This window comes from Taeniopygia guttata, chromosome 4 (genome assembly GCF_048771995.1).
Source record: "Taeniopygia guttata chromosome 4, bTaeGut7.mat, whole genome shotgun sequence".
NCBI lineage: Eukaryota > Metazoa > Chordata > Aves > Passeriformes > Estrildidae > Taeniopygia > Taeniopygia guttata.
In genome coordinates this window covers 29,107,631-29,127,497 of record NC_133028.1, presented here as the reverse complement: position 1 = coordinate 29,127,497, position 19,867 = coordinate 29,107,631, and the positions used below count along the sequence as shown (strand labels likewise).

At 40.9% G+C, this 19,867-nt stretch overlaps 2 protein-coding genes across 11 annotated transcripts in view; one reads left to right on the top strand and one right to left on the bottom strand.

Annotated features, from left to right (window-relative positions):
- MICU3 (mitochondrial calcium uptake family member 3) overlaps positions 1-9,633 on the bottom strand; it is a 52,076-nt gene extending 42,443 nt beyond the window's left edge. For 8 of the 9 annotated variants that reach the window (XM_041715760.2, XM_030271150.4, XM_072928223.1 and 5 more), the window contains exon 1: positions 9,288-9,633. In XM_041715760.2, the coding sequence (XP_041571694.2) occupies positions 9,288-9,581 (294 nt within the window). In that variant the 5' untranslated portion in view covers positions 9,582-9,633. Of the gene's footprint in view, positions 1-8,743; positions 9,267-9,287 lie in introns of those variants that run through there. The other variant, XM_041715763.2, reaches the window with a different exon arrangement.
- A 4,742-nt stretch (positions 9,634-14,375) lies between these two features.
- FGF20 (fibroblast growth factor 20) lies at positions 14,376-19,515 on the top strand. Of its 2 annotated transcripts, none has more exons than XM_002194389.6 (3): positions 14,376-15,400; positions 17,592-17,695; positions 18,409-19,515. In XM_002194389.6, exons 1-3 carry the CDS (start codon positions 15,106-15,108, stop codon positions 18,652-18,654), a joined length of 645 nt encoding a protein of 214 aa, XP_002194425.1. In that variant the 5' UTR covers positions 14,376-15,105; the 3' UTR covers positions 18,655-19,515. The 2 variants fall into 2 exon arrangements, with proteins under 2 accessions (XP_002194425.1, XP_072784327.1); XM_072928226.1 differs by lacking the exon at positions 14,376-15,400 and adding an exon at positions 15,426-15,617.
- The last annotated feature ends 352 nt before the right edge of the window (positions 19,516-19,867 follow it).

Genomic DNA, 19,867 nt, shown 5'->3' with positions numbered 1-19,867 from the left:
ATCACTGATCCATATATTAAATGCCCAACTAAAAGCGAAGTCTGACTACAGACGACTCCAGGCACACAATCGGCAAACTGACAAATAAAACTTTCTTTGGAAATAACATTATTTTTTATCCAATTTCTTTTCAGAGCTTTATTGCTTCTATTATGCTTAATAATTTATGTGTCAGAGAGAACATTTTCTCTTGTATAAAAGCCATAATTACTGGGAAGTAACAAATATTCTAAATAAAAACTAGGATGTTCTAAAGTATTACCTCGTTTTGCACTTCTTCAGGCATTCGTTTAGGAAATTGATCTCAACACATAACAGTGAAGCATCTTCTGTTTTCCCCAACATTTGCAAATGATAATGCAGTGAGCCAAGTATGAAAATTTTAGTGACAATACCAATTGCTCATTATTGATTTATTTATGCCCATCTTGGGCAATCTTACTGTACCAATGGACACAACAGACACATCTCCAGTGAGGAAAGGCTCAGAAAGCTGGAATTGTTCAGCCTCAAGGATTCCAGGGAGACCTTAGAGCATCCTTCCAGGACCTACAGGGGGTCTGCAAGAGAGCTGGAGAGGGACTTTTTACATGGGCACATAGAGATGGGACAAGGGAGAATGGCTTTAAACTGTCAGAGGGTAGAATAAGATGAGATGCTAGAAAGATATTCTTTACTGAGAACAAAAGAACGGTGGTCAGACGCTGGCACAGGTTGCCCACAGAAGCTGTGGATGCCCCGGAACTGTTCCAGGCCAGGTTGGATGGGGCTCTGAGTAACCTGGTCTAGGGGAAGCCAGACAGTAGAAACTGTCCCTGTCCATGGTGGAGGGATTGGGTACTAGATGATCTTTAAGGTCCCTTCCAAAATATTCTATGATTCTGTGAACAAGACACAGAAAGTAGATGTTGAATACCTCAGGGAAGGTACTGTTGGTGAAGGAGTGAACAAGATCCACTAGGTTTCCAATTTCTATTTGAAGTTTCAAGAGCTTATCCAGACTAAATCTCTCTGCGATTAGCAAGTATTTTCAAAAACTTTCATGAAAGCACATTTTTTTATGCTACATGTTTACTAATCCTCTTGGCAATCATGCCTACTAATTGCTATGATCTTGTATCACGTTACAATTCTCTGTCTTTTAAAAAACAGACACACATAATTCCATCACACAGAAAGTCACGAATCTCCTAATAGCAGTTTTACCTTAATTTTAGGCATAGCTGCTTTTCTCTGGTATACATGCACATGCATACTGACCTGCTTTGTCATTCGAAATAAAGGAGGGGAAAGTCCACAGCTAAAACCAAGAATCTAGTTGGTAGACAAACTTTCCATTCTTTCAACTTCACAACTCAAGAAGGAAACAAAAAGAGGCAAGACTGAAGTTTATAAGAATTCACAAATTATATATTATCTTTTCCCTATTCTCAAAAAATTTTAAGGGTTAAGAGTTGTAATCAAACAAATTATGATTATCATCCTTCTGTCCTTCCTTCCTCAATCTCTGGTACCTTGATGCTCCACATTTCATCCCATCCTCCTGTGCCATACTCTTGCAGATGGACTGCAGAGAGAACACAGCAATTTTTTTGGGTGTTTAAATCAGAAAAAATTATCTCAGTCTATATTCCTGCTGATCCATAACACAGAACTGTGTATACACACCCCTAAATCTCCCATGGAGGATATTTCAAAGCCCATTCTAAAATTTATTAAATAGATTCAACAATTATATACAAACCACACTTGGGCAAAGGAAAGAGAGGGAAACACTTTTTATTGAAACAAGGTAAGTAAAAATTAAATTGAAGACCAAAGATTAATTTGGCAGGATACTTTTCTGAAGGGAGACTATCATTCTTTGATTCAGCGTGCTGTCAATATATGCTATAAACATATTTCAAATAGCCCAAAATATTTGAGGGAAAGGCCTCAAAAGTTTCAAATTTATTATACAAATGAAAATATGATGATAATGCTTTCTCAGTAACACGTTTAAATGACTTAATTACTAAAAACTCTTTCCTGCAAGTATTGTATTTGAAGAGGACCACCCAATATTCTACTTGTAATAATACCACCACGTGTGTCACAAAGCAGTAGTCCTTTAGATTAAGATTTTTGATGTTTTAAAGTAAATTAAAAGCATTTCTTACAGAACCTCTTCAGAGTGACACTCCACAGTATTTTCTCCCTCTATTCACAGTAAAAACTTGTGTGAAGAAAATCTAGACTTCTTATCAAGCAAATTCATCATTCAAAACCCACCCTCCATTTTGGGTTCATCTTTCATGTGCTGTGTCTATCAACAGAGACAAGTCAAATGCCCTGAAAATCTGGTGTTCTCACCAAAGGTCTCCATGTACTCCTTGAAGTTCCTTGAAGCAAGGGATAATCTCTATTTCTGGTCCCATGTCCCATGTTCATTTTACTGTCTGTCTTATCTCAGAAACATTTCCTTTCAGAATTTGGTGTAACATGAATTAACCTGCATGGCCTTCCAGTGAAACCCATGCAATAACTTTACATTGTCATAACACAACGCAAGGCCTAACACAAGGTACAAGGCCACAGTAACATTGAAACAGCTAAAATTTTGCAGTAGTTATGACAGTATCAAAAAATGGCAATGATATGACTCAAATTCACTGGGAGTAAAATGCAGAAGATAAAGCAGTACCTCATTACTCTTTTTATTAAAAAACACAAAAGAAATGCTCTTTGTCAAGTGTGAGTCTTGTGTAACATTAGGTCAGTAAGAAATAAGTTTTATTCTGAGACAAAATACCTAGTTTTCTCATAGAGATAAGCTTAAATGCCAGATACAGGATTTTTGGAAATTAAAAATTTGATGCCTACAAGCTCTGGACAAGTAATCTACAAGAATCCATTGTCGAAACCCAGACTAATACTCCAATTACCAGATTCTGAGAATATCACAAAAAATGAACAATGTTTTACAGAACAAATAAAGTATACATTCTGTGTGTGCATGTGAGGCAAAAAGCTCCAACAGTATCACATAAAAATCTCACCACTTTATTCCAAGTCAAATCAGTGTTCTCTTGCTTTTTCCAACTGAGATAAAGGAGTGTCTATTTTAGCTAAAGAAGCCAATGTTTACTACTAAAGATACATTTCGCTTGCAGTCAAAAATATGTTTGCAACAGTAGTTTAATTTATTTCAAATGAGTAGCTTTCTTTGAATTTTTGTTCACAAAGTAATCTGTCTTCCATCAATGAGAATCTTTGCAAATTATTAAAATAAAAAGGTTTTCAAAGCAACGCTGTTCCTAACTTCCTTCGTTTATATTTGACTTCAGGCTTATTTAATATGCTCCCATGTAGATAAAAGTAGCACAATTCTGTTTTCATGCTGGGTGGCCAAAAGGTTAACCGTCAGGTTTCCAGTGTGGGAAAATCCCAAAGTAGAAAAAATTGTTTTGATGCTCACTAAAGTTGTATTTCTAGCAGACTACTTAAATGTAGTACAGCCAACAATTCTGTTAGTTGATCCCGTTTCACTCAGGTAAGGACATTATTATATTGAAGTATTTACAAGCATAGGAAGCTGGAATGTGTTTAAAATGCTGTAAAAGGGCCACGTACAGATATAACTCTATCATAGGAAATCCTTGGGACTGATGCATCAGTTCTGCTTGCATTAGTTTCACAGGGAACCCACTTCACCTACAGCAGATCTTCAAAAACCTTACTCAGTATGTATATACAGCCCCATATGTTCATATGTTTCACTGCAGGCCACACCAAAACACATTAGTAGCTGGATTTGTCCATCCCAAACATGCACCATCCTTTTATAACATCATGAGGAACACAGAAATAATGACAAAAGGTAAACCTTCCTTGTCCTTCAGCAAGGCTCTCACTACAGCTGGCAAGCAGTAACCTTCTCAGGATTATGCTGATAAGGACCTTCAGATGTGATCAGCCAAAGAGCAAACCATCTTCATACATTTGGCAATTGCCCTATGGCATGAAATGCACAATATTTATGAAGTAGCATTTGCTGCAAGTGGCTTTTGGAAAAGTGATGCTTACTCATCTTTTGGAACAGCATCCTCCTTGAGCAGGCAGAAGAAACTCCTCCCTAGGGGAGCTTCCCTTACTTTTTGGTTCTTCATTTCACAGAGATGGAAATACATGACGTAATGCATTTAGAAATGTGCTGCTACAAAAACGTTTGACCTTTGATTATTTTCACAAAGTGGCAGTTTGACAGTACTGCTGAGATACTAGGGAGAAACCCTTTGGAAACACCCAAGGTATATAGTTTCTTCTCTAGAAAATTAATGTGCCTTCAAGAAACGTGAAGTACATAATCTGTGTCTGTCTCTCCCTGCACCTCTTTAGATTCCTAAATAATCTCTGAAGGAAGTGATTCACAGATAATATCCCCAAAAACTAAATAGAAGCCTGGAGTTCACTACTCTTACATAATAACAACATGATTACATAGGAGGTCTCTCAGGAGAACAAAGATGCATCATTGGTACTTCCAAGACCACTGTAGTAAGTTTTGTTAATGACACTGAACTTACAGAAAAAGGAACTAGAAGACAAATATTAACTCCTCTGAGGAACTGTCACTATGTCAAAATAACAGTTCTTTCAAACAGATTCTTGCTCTGCATAACCATCTCCCAAACTTTAAAGGAGCTATCAGCTAGAAGAGCTCTCCCAGTCTTCACCAAAACCTTCAGACACAAAACTAGGAGCTCTGAGTGCAGAATTTTACAATGGTTCAGAAATGTTCTGTGGCAACACTCCTGGAATTAAAACTGCCAGTTTATTAAAGTGTCCAAGATTTCACTCCAAGTAATGATATATAAAGCCCTCGGGTCCTGAGTTACTCTCAGAAAGCATCTGGGAAAAGGCAATCCTGTGGGGGGGGCTTAGCTTCATGCTGCTTCTGCAACTAATCTTACTTTCCACCAGAATGTCACACAGAGCAACACCAGAACACCTCAAGTGTTATGCTTGGTCAAGAAAGCATACTTCTGCACTGATCCTATGATCTTTGTCTGATCAAATAGTCTGCCCCACCACAAACCCCATGCTGGTGACACGTTTAGAGCTTACCTGACTTTTGGCAAACAGCATTTTCTTACTTATCTGTACATAAACTCACAAATCTGTTGCTCATCAGGTTTCATATTTCAACAATTTCATAGAACATGGAGACAGATATGTAGACCATTTTGACACTTTTGACATTGTTTCTCTACAGGTCTCAAGTACCCTTTTTTCCCAGTTAGTCTCAAATGATATGCCTCATTTCTGAATTGGTTAAAAAAGGTGTCCCATCAACATCTGTGAATTATCACTATTAGTCCTGGAATCTAAAACCCCTTTTAAAATTTCCTGGCTCATAAATCCTAGAAGACGGTAGTAGGACAAAGCAACCAACTATTAAAATATATAACTTCATACACTTAAATATTCTGTCATTACTGCCAATTATTATTTCAACTCAGTGACAGAATCTGAAGAAAAGATAGCTGTAGGGATAGTAATTGGAACTAGCACAACTCTCAAAATACTTTCACAGGCCATATGAACATTATGTGGAAGCAGGTGGCCTGCCAGAAAAGAAAGTTGTTCTTTGACAGTCAAAATGTAGATTAGGCTAATGTAGGGGTTTAGTGCATCACAATAGGTTAACCCCTGTTGTTTAGTGTTTGGGACTACCAGAAAACTATTCTGCTGTCCACTGGAGCTGCCTGGATGAAACACTTAGCCACTTAGTAAGTGAAGGCCACTTCACTTATTACACTTAAACAAAAACTCTTCTGAAGAAGTAAAAATGACATATGGGAATTCAGTACCAGTCACTGAACTGATTTTGCTATGGTAGCTAAATAATAACTGGTTCCTTTACAGCAGTTGATATGGTGCTATGTTTTGGATTTGTGACCAAAAGTGCTGATAACACAGACATGTTTCAGCTGTTGCTGAGCAGCGCTGGCACAGTGTCATGGCTCACCCTGCTTCTCACCTTGTCCCACCACTGAGTTGTTTGGAGGTGCACAAGAAGCTGGGAGGGGACACAGCTGGGACAGCTGACCCCAACTTACGAAAGGGAGACTCCATAGCATACAATAATTGTGCTTCCTAATAAAAGCTTTGGGGAAGACATAGGAAATGCACACACACATTCAGTGCATTTGTCTTCCCAGGTCTCTGTTACATCTAATGGAGCCCAGCTTGCCTGAGGATGGCTGAACCTGCCTGACCACAGGAAGCAGTGAATCAATTCCTTGTCTTGCTTTATTTGCATGGCTTATTCTCCTTTAGTAAGTAAGGAAGTAAAGGCTTGTGTGGCCTTTACTCTGCTTGTTAACCTGTCTCTATCTCAACCCACAAGTTTTTTTCTCACTTTTACATTTCCAAGTCTCTTTCCCATCCCACTGCTAGAAGATGAGGAAGTGGCTGTCTGCTACTGTGTGATTAAGGTTAACCACAGTGCTAGAGGTGAGACAGCCCTAACTACCCTGGGTATCTGAATACTTCACACTGTGATACTGTCTTCAGTTTATAACTATGTGTTAACCTTTAAAAATGAAATTATCCCTTGTCAATTAATGTTTCAGAATGGATTTAAAAAAAATTATCAGAAAATCTATGGGAGGAGATAGATTTCCCCCTAGAACATTTACAAAAATTTTAAGACTCTCTGTTTATACAAATCCATATATTACAGCTGTCTTAAAGGAAAGAAATTCAGGTTTTGCAGGGGCTGGTCCCTTTACTGTCAGTACTGGGGTCTTTTTTAGTGGTTATTCTGTCCCCTAGGGGTGATGCAAGAAACATTCAGTGTAATTGCTTCTACCAGCTGCTATAGATCTCTATACCAAGACACTGACAGCAGAGACCCCACTTCCTGCTTCCAGCCATCTAAGTAAATAGCATTTGGGAAAAGCATGCTGCTAGAGTAACGATTAAGGAAGAAATATGCAAATGAAAATATTAAGATAAAGTAGAAGAGTGTGGCTTGGATGGAGGGAGGAAAAAGAAAAGCTGATGCATGATTTGCTTTGGTGGAATGAAAGGCAGCATAAGATTGGAAATGAAATGGGGAACTGGGGAAATTTTAAGAAACTAGAAAACTCCAGAACGCAGTGCCAGACTTTATGCATCAGAATAAAGAAACAACTAAAAGCAGCTGGAGAGGAGTCCAAGATACTTGAGCCTCATGAGTTTTTGTTGGTCAGTACCTGATAAAACTGTAAAAATATCCTAGCAAAACATGCATCACAGTTCCATCAAACTCATCTATACAGAAGCTGCAGGTTACCATTCTCCAATGATTACTCTAAACACATTCTGCAGTAGATCCAAGAGCTCCAATCCTAGAGCTTAATCCTAGTAAGACTGACACCTTTATGACTTTTCATGACAGAAATTTCTACTTTTAAAGTTGTCAGACTTTTAAAACTCTTACACACTATTAAAGTTGAAAGCTCAGCACTCAAAATCAGGAATTAAAAAAGTTACTGCCCCTCAGGCAACACTAATTCAGCCTTCTACCAAAGGACGTTACAATACCATTGAATACCATTCAATGCAATTTGAACACAATATTTGCATCCATTTTTCCATCTCTGGAGATGTTTTAGAAATATGTAGTGAAATAGTTGGTGCTCATCACAGGTCTAGAGGGCCTGTGGATAACAAATAGATGGATAACAGATAGAGCTCATGGTCAAACTACTTGTGGTAGTTCCCTGTCTAGATTCACTTTCAAACTATGGTCTTTCCCCACAACCCATTCTGCGGAACAAGAGTCAGTAATAAAAAAAGCACAGGAACCCACTACCTCAGCCCAAAAATTCCACAGCTATTTGATCCTCATTTTTAGGGGGCTTTAATTGAAAGGATATTTTTTCAGGAATCCTGAGTACATAGGCATGCAATTGCAAATCAATTAGATCAATTATTCAAAAATAAAAATCTGCAGCATAAAAGTAATATTCTCAGATGTCAGTCTGGATTTAGGCCACAAAATCTGAGTGGACATATTTCAAGTAAATCTTTCAAATTTTCTGCTATGCAAATAAAAAACCAAATTAATTAGAGCCCTTTTCCATACGAGAGCAAGGTGCTTCAATACAGTGTTTGTCTTTAAAAAATAGGTATACATAGGTATTACATTTTCTATTTTTTTTTAGTTTTACATTGATTAAAATATAAACTTAGGTCTTAATTTTAAGCTTTAATACTTTGATAGTGATGTGTGTGAAAATTCATAATCATACATCCAAGTAAATCAGTGACTTTCAACGGTACAGCAGCAATACTTCCCTTTAAAGAAAACTGACCATTAAGACTGGCTAAATAAAACAATGTAAAGTTCTTTCAAAACAAAACACTATGAAAAACTGAAACAGTTTGTCTTCGGTCCTCTGTGCCATAGTAACACATTCCAGACACAAGATCATGAATAATCAAAAATATCAGATTCAACTTCCCTTCACCACCACCACAGAATCTGCCTTTGAGCTAACAGTGCAGGGCAAAAGGGCGAACAACACTCATACCTAGGTACAAGGCCTCCACTGCAAAAATGTAGATCCCGTTCTCAAAGACAGCATAAAATAAACTCGGTATAGAGAAAGCAGGCCATTTGCACCACTGACTTCCAGTCTTAGCAGATGCCACTGTGCCAAATCACAGCTCTTGAAATTTTCAAATGAAAAAACCCCAACCCTATGATTACCATATATTACATAGGCTGTGGCGCAGGAGTTCATCCTTATCTCAGGAAACTTCATTTTCCAGGTGAATGCCAACTGTTTCTTGTTACCCCTGGTTACTCAACCGGTGTTTCCGCTGAATTAGTCGAACTGAACCGTTATTTGTCACAATGCTGTCACTTCTTACGAAGTTCAGTGTAAACCTTTGACTCTACAGGAAATTTTATATTAGAAAGGTAACTGTCCTACTACAAATGGAAACTCAGGGTTTGCGCCGCCAGGAGCTGCTCCATTTGCAAACCAGCGTTTTCTATTAAAGAAAGATTGGGCTAGGAGAGCACCAGATGCGCAACGCAGGGCTCACGCTGCGGGGCGCAGGCTGGGCGCGCCAGTGCCCGCTGGCAGTGCGGTGACAGCCCGTCTGTCCCATGGCTGACAGCTCCCGCCAGGGCCCTGCCTCGCCTCCCGGCCCGGGGCTGCTCCACGCGGGGTCACCTCTGCGCCACAGCTCCGCAGAGCCGCCCCCGGCAGCGCCGGCTCCCTGCGCGGGGGCGCGCACACACCTACCGTCACCGCCTCCTTGGCAGCGGCCGCCACGGGGATGGGGAGCAGCGCCCGGGCCCCGCCCGGCCCGGCAGCCGCCGGCTCCCGGGAGAGCTCCCTCCGCCGCTCGGACAGCCGGTACCCCGCGAACCCGGCCAGAGCCGCCCCCGCCGCCGCCCAGCCCAGCTCCCGCCGCCACCGCCGCGGCCCGGCCGCCGCAGCCCCGCCGCCGCCGCCCCACAGCCGCCGGGCGGGCGGAGCGCCGGGCGCGGGCCCCAGGCGGCGGCGCCAGCGCAGCAGGGAGCGCAGGGCGGCCATGGCCCCGCTCCGCCCCAGCGCCCGGCGCACCGAGCCCCCGGTGCGGCAGAAGCCTCGCGAGAAGCGGCGAAGGGGGTGGGGAACCGAGCGGGCCCTGCAGGCCCCGCCCCGCGCCGCCGCCGGGCCGCCCGCGGGCGCTGCTCCCGGCTCCCGGGACCGGCGGCGGCAGGCAGCGGGAGGTGCGGGGCGGCGGGGCGCGGCCCAGTTAGCGGAGATACGAGGTGGCCAGAGCAAACACGGGGATCCGGCACGGAGCTGGATCCGCGCACTGTGAGCCAAAGTGCCGGGCACGGTGATGCTCATGTGGGAGCTGCGGGGAGCGGGGCAGAGCCCTGCGGGCGCCTCGCTGCGTTCTGCGCGCACAGTGGGTGCCGCGTGTGCTCAGCATCGTGCCCGGAGCCTCACCGCGGTACTCCATGGCCGTCATCTCGGGGCAGTGTGCCGCACTATGCCGCGATGTGTGCTTGCCATATCAACCGCCTCTCCTCTGATAAATATTCTTGGCGACAGGTAGCTTCCTTAGCATAACTAAGAACTAGTTAAAGACCAGTTGTGAAAGTTGAGCATGGTCTTTTTTCCCTGCTTGATATTGATGGGCAATAAATCTTGTCAGGCATTTCGTGTTAGGGCATTCTTCCATGGTACAACCTGCATCACAACCTACATTAATTTGAAACTTTATGAACTGTGCACAAATATTTCGAGACAGCACACCTTATGGCTTTTTTTCTTTTTCTTCAATGGTACAGTCTCAGTATTTTTCTTCTTCACACAAGTATATTTTCCCCACGTTTCAGCCACTTATCCTTTCCCATTCCGCCCCAAATCTCTAATGACTTTTTATATTATTATGAACGAGGTTTCAGAAAATACACAAGTGATAACTTGATACCCTTTAAGACACTCATGCATTTTCAGTTACATTCAGTGGTTATGATATGCGTCAAGGAGTAAGTGTGGCCATGTTTGTCAACTGACAGTCTGTCAGATCATGCAACTGCAAGCATGGCCAAAGTTGAGTTACTCAGACCTATGGCTAGAAAGGCAGGTGTCTGGGCTGAATGATAGTTTTAGTGCATTTCTTAAATATTTTAGAATATGGTAAGCCAAGTCATTCATAAAGTAATTCCCATGACTTCATTATTCCTAACTGTCAGAAACTATATTTTTTTAATAATCTATTGCTTTATTTTATAAATACTTTATGACTCCTAGGCAAAATCCTTGTCTGCAAGTCTGAGTTACATCTCTGTACTAAATGACTAAAGGCCAATATGGACACCAGCATTTAGGAGTCAAGGCAATAATAGTTTCTGATGTTAGGATGACTGAAATATGAGTACTTTTCTTGCAAATACATGACTAAGCATCCAGTCTGGAAAATTTTGTAGAATGTGGCTCATGGATCTTATCAGTTCTAGCTGCCTCATTAGGAGACATCATTCACCAATACAATTACCTTTTTCCAATAATCTACCTTTTTGGTTTGACAGGAAGAGAAACCACTTTTGGTCAGTGTGGTGTCCCAAAGTAAACCTGTCAAGAGCTCATCAGTCACCTGAACTGTAGTCATGAACCATAAGTTATCTCCCTGTTCATACTGTTTCCCTAAAATTAGTTAGCCACATTTTACTGACTTTTCAATAACACCTTTAGGCTAAAATTTCTTTCTCTTCAAAAATCCAATTCACATCTGGTAATCCAATTACACCCAGGTAATTTTAGGGAGAACTTCCCTGGTGAAGTGTTCACTTAGGAACAAGAGCAAAATTTATTTGTGTAGCAAACATCCACTGTCTGAACATCTTGTATGCAGAGATTCAGAAAGCATGTCATTTAAATAAATTAAGGTTGTTTTAATCCAGTGATTCACTTACAGGACTAATAAAAAAGCTGTCAAATGAGGCATTTGAATATTGATATATGGAAACAGTCTGTTCTCACTGGATGTAGCCATGTAAATGTGTGCTCATTGCAATAGTTTCTCTGTTCCGTTCTGCATATATAGGGGTTATTCATGTGTGTCCACAAAAGCATGGACAGTAAAATCATGAATCCTAAAATTTTTGTCTTCAGTTAAAGAAAAAAAAAAAAACAAAGCATGAAGGTGTAAGAACTCCTTTCCTATAGAAAAAAAAAAATTCATTGTTGCTTTTTTCTCATCTGAGTTTTTAAAATAAATATACATGTATGCATACTTGTATACATACCTCCTACTGTATCTGTTCAGAAGAGAAAGCTTTTGATATTTTTAAAATCTGCATGTATCGCATTTTAAAGGTTTTACATCATCAGATTATGGCCTAATTTGTACATGGAACCTTGGAAAGGTTCTGTTCTTTTCTTCCTAGTGAATTCTGCACAAGAATACACCTTTTTCACTCAGACTTGCAGTGCTTAGAAAGGTACTCATTGTAACTTGTGCATGTTCTGCTCACCTTCCTGAAAGCAGATAACCATATTTTTGTGTCCAAATTTGAGAAGAATCTGAAACTGGCCATGATACATAGGTATCTCGAGCTGGACTTATCCCTTTGTGTACTACTCCATGGTTTTTGTTCCACCAAATGTTAACTTTCTTATGTATTCGTGAGCCCTCCCTTTCCAATATTTTATTATATCATTAAAAATTTATGGCTGGCATAGAACTGTTGTGAGGGAGTTATAAAATTAACAACGGTGCAATAAATTGTAGGACCTAAAGTTTTATAGCTAACAGGAGTTTTATAGATATGTAGATTTATCTGTCTCTCCATATATGTATAGACCATATATGAAAAAGTCAGTCCATTACATTCTCCACTCCTTTGGTAGCCACTAGGTTTTGCTTATGACAACATGCTATTCTTAGGAAATATACAGAAATTGTATTGTCTATAGAAGCCCTAACTACTTGCTATGGAAATAAAAACTTGACCACATATATATTTGTTCAATGACACTGAGAGTGCCGTCTCTAGGAAGTATACGTAAAGTCGATTAGATTGTACTGTATACTTTAAGTTGAATTATGTACTCTTGTAAAAAACTCTTCAAAATTATTTAACTTCCCATGGTATAGTTTCAGAAGGTGCAAAAAAAAAATCTTTAGTGTTATCTTTTCCTGTCACATGGCTAGTGCAAACACACACAAAAAAAATCTTATCTTTTTGTTTCTTTTCTGGTACTTTATAAAACAGCATAACCGGTTTAGTTCCCAGACATTAAAGACTCCACTCAGAAAAGATTGGTGTTATGTATTCCGCTCTACTTTAAATGTTTCCATGATACAACAGGAAAGATTTAGCCATAAGGGTCTTTCAGTGTGTGATTGCCGAAGACTTTTTTTTTTTTTTTTTGTTCAAAATAACCCCAACCCTTCTCTACTGGAGACAGTGACGTTATTTGAAGCGTGGACCCCACTACTGTTTGTAGGACTCAAGAGTACTGCTTGGACCCAAGCAGTATGGGAGCATCTTTAGGCTTAGAACCATATACCTCCTCCATTTAACTGCACCATCCTGGTGCATGTCCTGCAACCTAACAGCTGTGATGAGCAGTTTGATCTTGACCTGCCAATCATGTCAATAAAAATACTTGATGTTTGTTTCAAACGTTTTTGGTGTATTTGAGTAATCAGTGAACAGGCTATTTGAGAAATAGGTGCCATATAGATTATTCAACTTTGATCTATTTCTTTGATTTGGCACTACAATTAAGTAGATTTGCTTCAAAGAGAAAGCTCATTGGTTGATGTTTTACACTGATGTGATAATGTTTACACAGATGTGCTTTGAAATCTCAATTATGGTGGATTTTTGGGTCCTACCACATGACAGACTCCTGTTATCTGAAATGTAAAATAATATAACATCTATCTGTAACTGCCTTCAGAACAGGTCTGCCTGTGCTCTCCTCTGAGGTGATTTATCTGATCATTGTATTTAGCATTAATTTTTTCAGTTTTAAATCCCTCCACAGTAAATCACTTGCTTTAAAGCAGCCTTTTTATAATTCAGGTGCACACAGGGGCAGTACTTAGGACTGCAATGATGAAAAGGTGTCACATTACCTGCTTTAAAGCACCTGCCAATTAATTAGCCCTATACTCTCCATAGCAAATAAAGGTAAGCAGTCAAATCCATTTGATCTCTCAGATTTAGACTGTGACTGAAAAGACCATGAAGCAAGACGGGAGAACTAATCTCTCATGATTCTCTGCAACTTTTTTGTTTAAATGAAACCTTAAACCACCAAGTGATTCTCTTGAACTTTTGAAAGAATTAACTATGAAAGATCTTTACATTTTATACTCTAATACCATGTTTTAGCATTGGCAAAGAACTGCATATCTTAGATGCTGAGATAGGTCAGGTCATTTAAGCCCTAAAATTCATTAGACTTTACAGAAAAGGCAGGAAAGATGGCAAAAGTCAAACTCTTAGATTTAATGTAGCATTGTTTTACCATTGGTGAATATGTTTTCCACCAAAATATTTTTTCCTGTGTGAACCATTCTACTCTGGAGATGAAAAAAGCGTATATGCTCATCTGGAACAGGACAACGAAGTCCCAAACATTAAAAACATTGTAGAACTACAACAGGGATCTTTCAGTAGATAATAGTGCTAATTTATGATGCTCACAGACCTTGGCTACAGGCCCAATGAAAAACCCCAAAGAAGATGGATTAGATGAGCCACCTCTCAATCTTTCTTTCTTCTTCTCTGCAAGTTTTGAAAATATTTATCCCAAACGGTGGGGCTGCCCATTTATGTTTTGAAGACCTCCTGTCAATACCCAAATACTATAGATCAGTTTAGTGTCACATTAATGATAAATGCGAGGGAGAATTTGCAGAGGGGAAAGCACCTCCCTGACTATGCCAATTTCTTTAGAAATTCCCCTCCTTGTAGTTGAAGCGATAAAAGGGAAGCGTAATGCATGTACATTTTATTAGCGTTTTAGGAACAGGGAGTAAAACTGTCAGATCTCCGGGTTTTTTCTTTCATGTGTGTCTGGGCAGGTCTAACCCTCAGGTAACGCCCTTTCTCCTTCTTCCCTCCTGCCTCTCCTTGCACCTGTCCACGTAATGCTCCGGCAGGTCCCGCCCGTCCCCCGCCGCCGCTCCGCTCCGCGCAGGGGCCGCGCCCGCGCCCCCGCCCCCGCCGCGCGTGTGCGCGCCCGGCTGCGCGCGGGGGGCGCGCCCGGAGCCCCCTCCCCGCCGTCACCGCAGATCAGAGGAAGGTGCGAGCGGAGGGGGAGCCGGTTTACAATTTCAAACGCGGCCTCCCCGCAGCGGCTTCATTAGCATGTGTCAGGGGACCGCTGTATATATATACACACGCGCGGGGCTGATGAGCAGCACCCCGCCGCCTGGCTCACACCGGCTCGGATCAGCACGGCTCGCCTCCGTTCCGCTCCGCTCGGCCCTGCCGGCTCCCCATGCTTGGGGCTCCGCCGCGCACCCCCACATGCCCACCGGGAGAGGCCGGCAGCCGCTCTCCGCCGCCGCCGCGCCCTAGTCCGCTCGCCCCGCGCCCGCATGGCTCCGCTGGCCGAGGTGGGCGGCTTCCTGGGCGGCCTGGACGGCCTGGGCCAGCCGGTGGGCGCCCACTTCTTGCTGCCGCCCGCCGGGGAGCGCCCGGCGCTGCTCGGGGACCGCCGCGCCCCGGCCGAGCGCGGGGACCGGCGCGCCCCGGCTGCGGCAGCGGCGGCGGACCTGGCGCACTTGCAGGGCATCCTGCGGCGGCGGCAGCTGTACTGCCGCACCGGCTTCCACCTGCAGATCCTGCCCGACGGCAGCGTGCGAGGCACCCGCCAGGACCACAGCCTCTTCGGTAGGCGGCTGCGGCACGGCCCCGCGTGTGTGGGTGTGGGTGTGTAAGCCTCTGTGTGTGCCTGGGAGGGACCAGTCGTGCTTTTGAGAGGGAGATGTGGTGCTGGTGATGCCGAGGCAGGTGGACGAGTCCTCAGAACAGAAAGGCTTCACCCTCCGGCGTTCGGCCATGGGAGCTGCACCAGGTCAGGGTAGTGAGGGCGGGCTGTTCATACCAGGTGAGTCAGGAGACAGGCATTGCTCAGCCTATGCTGGGGGTCTGTAAGCACAGGCGCACGCCAGTAGGTTTACTGGGAATGGCCAGGAGTCAGACTGATCCTTTTGGTATTCACTGTTGGCATCGGAGCTTCTTGGGCCTCTGTAAAACACTATAGGTCGCAGACTTGGGCATGCTATCTCCGGCTGCATTCGACTGCTTTGCTTCTCAGAAGGACGTAACGCTGAAGCAGATGAGCCTAAAATGCTTCTTTGATTAAGTGCTTAAAATGCTTCCTAGCCAGCTTTCTCTGTCAATAAACCCAAAGGAGGTGGAGACAACCTGTGATATGAGAGTAAATCCTAAGTAGTAGTTGTAGTGGCTGGACATCTGAACAAACCTGCTGTTGTCAACTACATGTGAGTTTTGGTGTGTATTGGTTTAGCAGTAGTAAAAAGGTGATTAAAGAGCTTCCTATCATCTTCCCCATAGTCAAAACAATCTGCTGGAATGGCTCTTAATTGCTTTTATAACACATAGATGTCTTAAGAAGTAGAAGAGCAGTAGTCAGTTCTTTTCAGAAGGAAGATTTCCTACAGCATGTAAACATGAAATAAATTTTTGCTTTAAAGGGAAAAAATCAAGTTAGCCATAGATCTAACGTTTACTCGGCTTTTTAGAATTGTACTTACCTTTATTCTACCACTGCTCTTGGAAGATTTGTCTGATGTGGTTTCTTTGTGGGTTGTATCACCTGCTTATTATGCTTTCGGAAAAGAGCGGCTTTGAAAATGATATCAGAAAGACAAAATGCCTCCAACCTTTTATGGGACTCTGTACTTTATGAACTGGAAAACTAGGATGATTTATGTGTGATACAGTTTTTAATGCTTACTCTTTGTAAAGGATTTATTTCTTTGGTGTTTGTTAATGCAACTAAGAAACCTGCCAAAGCTCAATTAAAATTGAAAACATTTTAAATTATTGGATAGTCCAGATAGTTCATCTGTCTGAGATTGAAAATTGTCCTGAAATCATAAATAATAAACAGACAAAAAGAAAGTCATAATCAGCTGCACTATTTAAAACAGCTTACCTTAGATTCAGGGATTTTTTAAAATGTTTTGTGGTTTTGCTGCTGAGCAGCAGTATCTTAGACATGATTCTGGCACTTCTTTTTGAGGCTTTGTTTACGTTGTTAACAACTTCCAAAAAGTCAGTTCACACATTCCCTTTCTTTCATGTTTTGGATGTGCTGTAATCTGTGCATATCAATCGGTTAAGTATGTTGGCTTACCTTTGCCAAATTCAGGCTTCAAATAATACCTCATGTCTCAAATACTTTATTAATATATATTACATTTTTGGGCAAATGTAATATGAATAATGTTATAATCCAAACAGTAGCAAAAAAGCAGCATATTTTATGTACTTTAAAAGCCTGCACTAAAGACAGCAAGTTGTGTCAAGAGGTGTGGGCCCAAATGCTAGATAAGATGTCTGGCAAATACTTTTCTTTTTCTGCGGGTAGATTCTGTTATATAAAATTCCCATCTGTACTTTGATTTCCATTCAAATGACCTAATAATGGATGTGTTTTTTTAAGATAACTCTGTAGATGTAGTAAAGTATATTTTCAGGTAATTCAAACCGATCTTCCAATATTTGAGTAGGCAGTTTAGCAAATAGTGTACAATCATTAAAGACTCCAACAGCATGGTAGTAATGGCTTTATTCTCAGTGCTCAATAAAATCCTTTCATATTCAACATTTTGAAAAAGTTTTTTAAATGGTGTAGGATTCATGTTCCTAGATGAGGCTTCTCAGAATGCTTTCCTGTGATTATTGTGTATATTTTCACATAGTATTTCAAATTTCAGAGAAACTAGGCCACATTTACTATAATACGTGCATTTTCTATTTGTTTTCCAATGACTTTTTGGATGCTATGTGTTTTTTGGTTATAAAATTAATGAAAGCAATTTTTTTTTTCCAGGTATCCTTGAATTCATCAGTGTGGCAGTGGGACTGGTCAGTATTAGAGGTGTGGACAGTGGCCTTTACCTTGGAATGAATGAGAAGGGAGAACTCTATGGTTCTGTAAGTACCACTTTCATATCAGCTCATGCATCTTTAGGTTTTTGGTTTGCTTCCGAACACAATGCAACCCCCTCAAGAAGTTCATCTCAGCTTTCAAAATGCTAACATCTTTTCCTGTTGAAGTGTGTAATGTATTTTTGAAGTATACAGTGTAGCCTAGATACTTCAACAAAATAGAATTGATTTTTACAGTTATGAGGGTAACACCAGTCCTACTCTTCTTTCACATTTTAAAACATCCTCAGATGAAATATTCTGTTTCTCCACTTCCTTTGGTTGTGGTCATTCTAGTTTAAAATGTGAGAAGTGATGCACACTACAAAGAAATATGTAAATACTTCCTGCTCTGTTATGTTGCATCTGAGTCCCTCTACCAAATCTCATTTCTAGAACAGTAGATAGCCCAAGAACTCTACATAACACAATTCCTGTAAGTCAGATGAATTTTAAATAAATCATAAATAAGTAATATTTTCTTACAATAAATGTTAACTAGTGCATTTTTTAAAATCCAAAATTGTAGGTGTACAGGTCCAATTTTCCAAACTCATTGTCAGCTCTACATAATCTTCGTGGGTTTGGTTTATTGACATTTAAATGAACAATAAGGCTACACAAAGCCTAAAGCATTTGTTTATTTTTATATCTTTTTTCATGTCTTCAAATATCTAGTGGCAGCTTAACTTATTTTTCTTTTATCTTTCTTTCTCTAGGAGAAACTAACTTCTGAGTGCATCTTCAGGGAACAATTTGAGGAAAACTGGTACAACACTTACTCATCCAATGTCTACAAACATGGGGATTCAGGGCGGAGGTACTTTGTAGCACTTAATAAAGACGGTACTCCCAGAGATGGGGCAAGGTCCAAAAGACATCAGAAATTCACACATTTCTTGCCCCGGCCTGTGGATCCTGAGAGAGTTCCAGAACTGTACAAAGATGTATTAGGATACAGCTGAGGAAAGAGGCAACTTTGGCAAATACTCAAACTGGAGCTGTTGGCCATGCTTTCATGGCGATGCCAGCATGAGGAACCTGCAGTGGTCCAGGATGCTCGATGTGAAGAACCCACTTGGTGAAAGACAAGCCTCTGTTTTCTAACCACTGGATTTAGGAGACAATGTCTTGAAGATGAGTGTGGACCAGCCTCCTCAAGACTTTCTGAATGGTTTGGTAGCCAGTCACCAGGGGGAAGTGGGACTTCTTAAAACATAGCCAGCTCCTGGCAATTCTGTCTGGATTACCTGTGGCCTGTAGATTAGCAAGGAAACATCTACATTACATGGATGAGACAATGCTGGAAGAAATAAAAAGAAACGGACTATAAATTTATAATAAATCCTGAGAACTGTGTGTGAAGTTTTACAGGCTCCACTTTAGTGATGGACATTAGATGTCAATACATAGTAGTCAAAACTGGAACTTTTCTTCAGGATGGACCTATTTATACATCTCCAGATAGCATATATTTATTTTATATATTTATTTATTAAAGAGTTTATTTTTTACTGGGATATGAAGAGAATACAAGTTCCTAACCCAAATGAGAAATCATTTACAGTGCCAATATTTACTCTGAGTAGTGTCATGATACAAAGATGACATTACCTTGCAATGCATCCAAAACCTGAACATTCATGTTTCATTGTTTATCAGTTACAGATAAGTTTATATTTTTGTGCATACCATTGCCTTGTAACTGTCCTTATTTGGAAAAGAATGTTTAATTTTTTTTTTTTTTTTACTTATGAGAGTGCCTTACAGATTGTATTAAATTGAAATGCACATTTAAAAAGGGAATTAAAAGTTACTTCACTTTCTTTGGTTTACTGTTATTTTTAAACTGTGAGTCTCTTAGCACAGTGTACAACATTTCCCACATACAACAATTGTGAAGTGTATATTGCAGTTACCTTGAAAGAAAAACTAATATTAACTCTTGAAATCTTGGTTCAAATCACAACACGCTTGATAGCTTTTGCCCAAAGGATTCCTACTATCTTTACTAACACACAAGTAGCTATTCTCTGGAAAATTTTCATATAGTATTTTAATGTTTTTATTGTTTCTATCAATATGGTTAAGGGGAAACAAGTTCAGAGTGCTAAGTTTCAGATAGTGCTGTATGAAAGGCTTCTAAGTGAGAGTTGTTTCTCTACTGAGTACAGAGAA